At 46.5% G+C, this 8,989-nt stretch overlaps 1 protein-coding gene across 1 annotated transcript; it reads right to left on the reverse strand.

Moving 5' to 3' along the window:
* Nucleotides 1-1,383: 1,383 nt before the first annotated feature.
* FREM3 (FRAS1 related extracellular matrix 3) lies at nt 1,384-8,628 on the reverse strand. Its single transcript, XM_035699248.2, has 2 exons — nt 3,024-8,628; nt 1,384-1,606 (listed from the first exon to the last, which is right to left on the reverse strand). The coding sequence occupies exon 1, from the start codon at nt 6,368-6,370 to the stop codon at nt 5,213-5,215; it is 1,158 nt and encodes a 385-aa protein (XP_035555141.1). The 5' UTR covers nt 6,371-8,628; the 3' UTR covers nt 1,384-1,606; nt 3,024-5,212.
* Between the last annotated feature and the right edge of the window lie 361 nt (nt 8,629-8,989).

Here is an 8,989-nt window from a genome sequence, read left to right on the forward strand (position 1 = left end):
ACCTCTTGTTTTAGTAAGGATCAAAAGCCAAAATGTATATACGCATTGCCTGGTCCATAGAAAGTACTCAAGAATGGTAGCCATATGAAATTCACATTTATCATCACAGACTGTTGTTTCTGATGTCACCCAGAAAGTATAGCATCCAAGTTAGATATACGACTTTTTAGATATCATCCTTCTAGAAAATGGGCAGAAAAATAATCACTATAAAGTATTTGAATCTCATATGTGCTTTACTTAGTTTATAAGGCTTAAATTCATCTTCATCTTTTTAATGATTTTGGTCCTTGGGAACTTGGGGAATGAAGGAAAGATCAGATTTTAAACTTTAAGTGAGAAGATGGAGAAGAGGGGGCAGTGGCTTCCACTACAGTTAGTCTCATCAGAAGCAAAGAAGGTAACTCATTTTTAATGAGCATCTACTTTGTGCCAAATGCTTTACATATATTAACCCACTTAATCCTCTTGGCAGCCCTTTGGAAGTGGTATGAAGCCCACTACTTTATATGAGAATGAAATGAATCACAGGGAGAACAGGTAACTTTTTCAAGGTCACATGGGGTAAGCTGGGGTTCAAACTCAGAATACTATGTGGCCTTCATATAGGACTGCTTTTCAAAACAGTCCTGAATGATTGCCATGATTAAGGAAGAAAATGCATGTTACTTACTGGGAATGAGTTATGATTTACACTGAAAGAGGTTATTGAGTGCCAAGCCACACATTGACATAATTTTTGCAATTATTATGTTATATTGTAAAATAATTTTTCTTTGACAACATAATCAGCCCATTCCTAGAGTGCCTTCTGTCAGCTCTTTGCTTCTCATTATGCTACTATGAAGACAGACTAAATGGATACAGTATAGCATATACAGGCAATTTTTAAAGCAAGTTTTCTTCCATGCCGGTCAATAGATTTTTTTCACCCCATCTAGGAAGATTACAATTCAGAGATCAAGGAGTCACTAACATTCAGTTTTGGAGCTAAAAATCCTCACAGAATCCAAAGGTGGACTTTCTAATTTGTTCCAGAATGACAGTAACCATCAGTCAGATCCTCAGAACCACCTGAAGAGATTTACTTGACTATAGGATTGTCACACATAAATATTTCATAGGTAAAATACTTCATATTTCATTATTGACATTTCTCCTTGCTTCCCCTTTCAAAACAGAAATTTGTCAAGGATCATTTGGCATAGGATTACAAATAAAGCAAAAAGAATTCATTTGTTTCTATTATGGCATATGCTGACTGTGATTACTATGTAAATAATTTAATTTTTTTTCAATTTTATATTGATTCTAAATAACCAAGACTCTCTATTAAGTTTTCTTTTTTTTAAATTTTTATTTATTTATGATAGTTACAGAGAGAGAGAGAGGGAGGCAGAGACACAGGCAGAGGGAGAAGCAGGCTCCATGCACCGGGAGCTCGACATGGGATTCGATCCTGGGTCTCCGGGATCACGCCCTGGGCCCCTCTATTAAGGTTTCAATGGTGACTTACCATTGTCTTCAACAGAGAAGTAGAAGATATCTTTTGTTACTTTGCTTCCTTCATTCAACACATACCAGATCTTCCTTTCATCCATGTCAGCTAATAAAAGAGCAAGTATCACTCATCATGTCGACTCAATAGAAAATGAGTATGATAAGAACTTCAATGGGTTAAGGCGTGAAAATACTACAATAAATGAATTTTAAAATTATTAAACGAATACAAATCTAACTTAAAAAATGACTACGTGAACATAAATTTAATTTTTTCTTAAAATTTTTTTCTTAAAGTTGCACTGGCAAAACTAGAATGTTAGTTTAAAATTTTGTTCCTGTGTTATGTGTATGATCTGTAGGATAATCCACAACAAGAAAGACACTCTAGTTAAGCATGTTTTACAACATCCTGGCCCTCTATGGAGAACTGAGTCTATCTGGTTTAGGTTTACTGTACAAGCATGGAGCTTGGCATGATGATGGTTATTCATTAACTATTTGTCAAAATAAGTTTAAATAACTGCTGCATTTCTAAGAAAAAATAAAAAGGGAATAAAATCATGATTTTTAAAATTACCTATTCTCTTGGATTTTTAACAATTTTCACTTGGTCTATATTTGTGTGTTTTGTATAGATAACTATTAGTATATTAAAGATAATTTTGCATTTTAATTATTCTTATAATTATAAGAATTATACAGATAATTCTTATAAAAGTACCTATGATTTTATTGGCTTTAGAAGTAATTCTGAAAATGTAACTAAACTATTTTTTAAACACTCTTCTAAATTTTAACTCTATTTAGGTATATATGTATCATGTGTAGAAAATTCCATGTATCTCTTCATATCTCATGCATAAAGCTACATGAAAAAGTTTTAAGACAGTGTAAAGAGCTGGCAAAGACAGCAGGTGTCACATCTCCTGGGAAAACAGAGGAACCTGCCTCAAGTTCACTTTTAGTAGTAATGACAAATATATTTTAAAAAGATCTTTAAAGCACATCCTTCTACACACTGAGGAAAATTTGGTTCTATGCTTTTTTTTTAGATGCATAAATTACATTTGAATAGTACAATAAAATGTGCAGTGTAATATTTATCTCCATAATCTAAATATAAAATATCTTCAGAAATCTAAACTTGCTGATAAACTATGAAAACAATCCCTAGATATGTGATTCTTAAAATTAGAAATTAAACTGATATCAAAATTAATGTAATCATATATTATAATGATAGTTCAGAAGCAGAAGCTGTCCACCTGTGTTCTAAAATTTTAAGGCATAACTACTAGCCTTACTAGATATCTGAGGGTTAAATGCATATCCTGATGAAATGGCTGCAAAAGGACTAGTTGCCTTTTTTTGGTTATCAGAATAATCTCATATTCCACCATATTTCATTAGAATCAGGATCATTCTGCCAATGGGCTGAGGTTGGGACAATTTTATACAGAATTGGGAGATTTGATTTGCTAAAGGAGAGGGACAGAGGCATCAGGGACATTGTTACTAACCTTGTGTAAACACTCGAGTGCTCTCGTTTCCAAGACCAGTGTTGATAATGAAGCCATGCTCTGGTCCTCTGGTCACTTTATACTTCAGGAACACATGGAAACTGTCTTGATACTCTGCCCTCAGGGACCTGCTGGTAATCAGGAAGCTCATGTGTCCAGTGTGAAGGCACTTCAAGGCTGATGCCCCTTTGTTAATGGCAACCTGGGGGAGCCTGTTGTCTAGAGGATTTATATGGATCCTCATTACTTGAGGTTTGTGTGTCTCTAGGACAGGGTCTGGGAAAACATAGAAATCGGCATGAGTTCCATCTGTCACAGTCAAGGGAAACTCTTCAGTTGTCTCACTGCCATCATGCCAGTAGCTAATAAGGTTCTCATTCAGGTCCTGCTTGGTGAAGGTGGCCGCAGGATGGCTGCCATTATACAAGATCCTGCCATGGATGGGAAGCTGGGTGATAGTAAAGAGGAGAAGATGATCTGGAGTATCCTCATCTTCCCCTGTTAACTCGAAGGGAGTGATCTGTTTGCTTTCCCCTTCCTGCAGTATTAATTTATGGATGGTCAAGATAGGCTTCTTATCATCTACCTCTGTGATAAAGATCCTGAAGGTCTGGAACACAGTGTTGAGTCCATCAGTCACTTGAAACTCAAAGCTGTCCATCTTTATCTCATCATTTGAAGTGTGGACATAGACTATTTTGTTGCTAGCCAACTGAAGCTGAGTGAAAGAGGCAACGGGCTTCCCTGGGTGGTCAGAGCTCTCCAAGTGCCCCAGGCTAGGGGCCCGTGTGATTCTGAAGTGATGCTGTTCATTATGGCTGTTGATGTCACTGGTGCTAAACAGATTGGTGGTAAGGGCCACTCTGCCACCTTCAGTCAGGGTAAGCCCTTAGCTAACCACCTCAGGGAAGACCTTGTTTAAGCTGCCAATAGTGATGTAGAAGTAGTGGCCTATCAAAGGGTTAATCCCATCAGTTACATCAAACTTGATAATGTCAAGAACTCCTTCTTGGCCTGTGTGGGTATAACAGATGAGGCCTCTGTCAATCTCATCCTGGGTAAAGTTCATCCCTAAGGTGAGGTTATTCCTCCCCTCCCCTCTGGGTTTTCTCAGTTCTGTAGAAGCCCTTGTTGAGGCTCTGAATGGAGGACAAAACTGAGGCTCTTTTCATCAGAGTCAGGGTCTGTGGCCTTAAGGATCCAATTTGTGATGACCTTGGTGTGTCCATTCTCTACTTCCAACCCATCATTGATGGTCAGATGAGGCGTTTCATCATCCACCAGGATCACCATAATGGGTACCTTCCTGTGGATGGTGTGTTTGCCATCACTCAGCCAGACCTCAAAACTATCTTCCGTGGTCTCAGAATCATCATGCTCATACACAATTGTGGAGGCCTCCTGGATCTCCTGTAAGGTGAAGCTGTGAATAGGCTGGCTGCCTGTGGCCAGCTGCTGTATGATTCGTCCATGCTGAGGGAGCACTGTGAGCTGAAAGTGGAGCTCATTTGGTGGCAAGTCAGCATCTGCTCCATTGAGCAGTGTGGTGTCTATGACAAGGCTCATCCCCTCTAATACCACAAACTCACCAGCAAAAAGTTCAGGCTGCTCATCATTGATGGGTAAGATGGTTATAGGGAAGAAGACATTTGGGGAGAAGTTGATGCCATCAGAACAATGAAAGGTGAATTGATCTTTCTGTGGCTCTAACCCCTTGTGAATACTCTGTACATAATTGATATGCCTCACTTGGACATCTCTGATGGAGAAAGCACTGATGGGGCTACCAGCCCATGATTCTTTTGAGCCAGGAGCTGGTGCAATGTTTTCCAGGTAGCCAGAGGCTGGCTGACCAGTCACTGTGCATAGGATTTTATCTTGGGATGTGTCCACATCTTCAATGCTTAGATGTTGTAAGGTCAAGGGACTCTTCATGCCTTCATCAACAATATGGGACTTCCCCACCAAGACTGTGGGTGCCACATTGTCCACAGGCAGCACGACCACTTGCACCTGCACTCTCTTTACTATGCTGTCTCCCACCACCCATAGATAAGAATCATTGGAGAGGGTGAAGCTGAAGGCATCATGTTGTTTCTGGAAACCAACTTCACCTCCCGTGTGGAGAGCGACTACTACCCTGCTGATGAGATCCTCTTGGGTGAATTGTTCTGCAGGTAAACCATTCACTAGAAGAGTCCCAATTTTGGGCTATCCTCCATAATGAAAGATAGCATCAAGTCACCTGTGCCTTTCTTTTTGCCTTGTATGACGCCTATGGTGATCTCAGTGGCTCTGCTCTCTAGTACATCTATGGAAACATCTAATATTGGACTACCTGTAATAGAGATCCTGGGACTTTTGTCAGCTACAGTGGGATGCACGGAAATCTGGACAGTGATGGGTATGTGGTACACCATGTCACTTATCTCCAGATTGAAGGTGTCATTGGTGGCTTGGTCTCTCCTGTGTTGGTAAGAGACATTCCCATTAATAATATCAGCTTGCATGAAAAGTTCCCCTGGAATCATATCTTTATTTAAGTAATGCAGGTGTCCATGTTGGGGACCCCAGACTAATATGAAGGCAATCTGGTCAACATCTATGTCTGGGTCTTTGACATCCAATTCATTATTACTGAGGATAAAACTTTCTCCCTCTAAGACAGTAAAGCCTCTGTTGGTGACTTCTGGAGGCTGATTGTCCACAGGCTTCAGGAATAATGTGAATGTGCCAGGTACAGTGTTTCCTGCAGCATCCTCCACTTGGTAGGTGAACAGCACAACCCGTGGTACAATACCCAGCTTCTTCCATGGGGGCTGGTAGGCAACTTTGTAGAGATTTAGCTGGGCCTGGGTGAATTGCGTGATGGGTGTATCTGGTGAGTCAGTTAGCACAATTTCTCCAGCCCGTACTTGATGGTTGTCATCTGTATCAGTTGGGGGTGTCAGTAGGGTGTACCACAGGTTCTGGTCATCCGTGTCCTGGTCTATATATTGGAGGAATTTCTTCTGGAAGTGAGTGAGTTGGTACTGGTGCACAGTCATTTCTAGGGTAGTTTCTGGAAATAGTTCTGGACTCTGCAGATCCACTGGTTGAACTTTAATGGTGAATAAGTGCTGGTTAGATAGATTGGGTGGGTCATGGTCATCCTGTACATGGAAAGTCATCTGGGCCATTACAGGTTGAGGGCTATGGGGTCCAAGATGGCAGTAGAAGAGTTTCCCTTCCATTATGTCTTGCTGAAGCCACTCAGTCACCACCTTCTCATAAAGTCCTTCTTTTTCCACATAATACCAATCTTCATCTTCAGGATAGAGAGGTGGTTCAGCCTGCCGCAGCAGCATCTCTCCTGGGATGAGTAGGAGTAGGAGGAGCCAGAGGTCAGATACCCCTCTTTTTCTTCCTTTTCTCCTTCTAGAGGCTGGTCCTCCAGCACAAAGTGGATAGTTGAGTCATCAGTCAATATTAGTAGCACTCAGGACAAAGGGGGAAATCTGGACCACCTGTCCTTCTGTAACTGGGAGTGCAATGTTGGCCTTGACCTTTGGTGGTTCATCATCGACAGGTATGATGGTGACAGGGAAGAGGAATTCCACCTGGTGGTGCCCATCCTGCATCCAGAAAATGATACTGTCACTGTAGGTGTTGCTGCCATCATGTCGGTATACCACTCGCCCTGCTGCCAGGTCCACTGGTGTGAAATGCTCGTACCCACCAGGTGCTTCCAAGTACCACCAGCTGCCCGTGTCTCAAGCCCCTTACTACCGTTACTGTCACTTCTTCCAGGTTATCATCATCACTGATCTGAAGGCTGTGGCTGCTGGACAGGGGCTTTAACTGATCTTCAAATAGCAGTAGTCCCTGGTTATATCTAGCCACTGGGGCCAGGGTGTTCATGGGCTTCATTATCACCGTGAAGGCAAAGGGGTCTGAGGTGGCGCCGCCTCCATCCACCACCTCCAGCTCCAGCTGGAAGAGGTGCTCTGGATTCAAGTTCTCTGTTGGGGGCTGATAGGCAATTTGCAGTTCCCGCAGTTCCCGCTGGGTGAAGAAAGAAACTGGGAGACCCAGGGGGTCATCGGTGCTGACCACATACCCCTGCTTCCCTGGTGTGGTTGTGGGGGCACTGAGAATGTTGAAGACCAGGTCATCAGGGTCAGACTCCGTGTCCTCTGCAGCCAGTGCCTCAGGGGTTAGGGCTGTTAGCAAGAACTGATTGACCTCATTGTCATCAGGGCCCCAAAACTGGGCCTGGGCGCAGTGTTCTCTACTCCGTCGCGGATGCTCACCAGCAACTGGAGGTGCTCCCGCGGCCGCACCTCCACTGACCCAGCGCCTGTGTCTTCTGGCCCTAGCAGCGCCGCCATCAAGGGCACATAGTCCCAGCTGGGCGACGGGGTGGCGGCGGTATGCTGGTAGCGCACGCCGGCTCTGACGGAAGCCTCACAGTCCCTGCCTTCGCCTCTGGGGACAGGAGCCCCCGTGGCGTCCACCAAACGTCCATACCTGGGCAGTGGGCCGCCCTGGGGAGGAGGAAGGGTGAGCCGGCACCTGCGGGTCCCAGAGGTTCCCCAACGGTTCACCGGGGCGGCGAAGTCCAGCACGCTCCCGTCGATGGCTTGGCTCCAGCCCCGCAGCTTCTCCACCAACCAGGGCCTGTTGCGCGTCACCAGCTCCGGCTGGGGGAAGGTCAGTCAGGTCGGCAGCCGGCGTGAAGGGCAGTGCCGGCGTGTAAGTCGGGGCGTCGTAGCGCAGGTGCAGCCGTAGCCGAGCGCGACCCGGGCTCGCGGAGCCAAAGTGAGTGTACGGGACCTGGTGGGGTCCGAAGGCGCAGGGGAAGCGGCCGGGGGAGAGAGAGAGCAGGGCGTCCAGCACCGTCCTCGCACCGGTCCCCGGGCTGCACTTGAATTACCAGGGCCCGGAGCGGGTCGAGCCAAAGCGAGCGGCCCACGGGAACCCGGAGTCCAGGGTTGGCGATCAGGATGCTGGCGGGGTCGGGGCTCCTGCGGGTCAGTGCGCCCCAGGTGGGCCGGTAGAGCGCAGGGGGGGGGGGGGATTCGGTCCCGGATGAGGGTACCTGTCCCTGCAGCACCGGGCAGCTCAGGAACGTGTAGGCAAGCGCCGCGACAGGCTGCCGGGGCGTCCCAGCCGTGGGTCCTTGCCGCTGGGATGCCTGGAGAGCACCCGACCCGAAGAGGGCAGGCCCAAGTACAGGTGCGGGCTGGGGAGCAGGTGGCCGCTGTCCGCTGGGAGCCGAGGCGCGGACTCAGAGCTTCAGCTGTGGCAGGTAAAGGCAGCGGGGAGAACGGGCTCCGCCCCCATCTGCCCCGCCTGCGTCTTGAGTCTCTCCCGGGCTGACTCAGGGGCCGCCTGGAGACGCCCCAACACCGGGGACCCTAGCGAGAGTGCCGGGGTTCGCCCCCGCGCTCCTGCGTGCGGGAGCTGCTGCCTTACAGACCTTCGTGCCGCAGGGGTCGTCGGCCTCCGTGCAGCCGTGCAGCCCGGCGGGCGGCCTCAAACCAGCTGCTCGGGATACTGTCCCCGGGAGCCCCCAGGAGCCCCCAGGAGATTGTCCTTTAGGACCGGGAGCCGGATCGCGACTGTCCCCAGGTCGGTCCTGCGCGTGGAAGACCCGGCGCTCCTGCGGTCCATTCAGCCCGGAAACGGGGTTTCTGATGGGGGGGGGGTACCGTCCCCCTTCCTTACCGCTGACAGGCGCGTGCTTTCTAGCCCAAATTGAGTCTTACTTCGGACATGAAAGAAGCTAGTGGGAGCTATTTTGCAAATAGGATTTTCTAGCTACCTGTGGATTGAAGCAGCTTGTTCCAGACCTTGTAATTAGGTGCTTCAAAATAACCCTGGCGTTTTTCTTCTGCTCAGTTCTTAAGGAAAAAGATTAGCGTCCAGGTTGGTGACCTTGAATAGCTTTTAAAATCTGTTTCTAGTCAGTGGGTCTCACCTAC

The sequence above is a fragment of the Canis lupus genome, chromosome 15 (assembly GCF_003254725.2).
Source record: "Canis lupus dingo isolate Sandy chromosome 15, ASM325472v2, whole genome shotgun sequence".
Classification (NCBI taxonomy): Eukaryota; Metazoa; Chordata; class Mammalia; order Carnivora; family Canidae; genus Canis; species Canis lupus.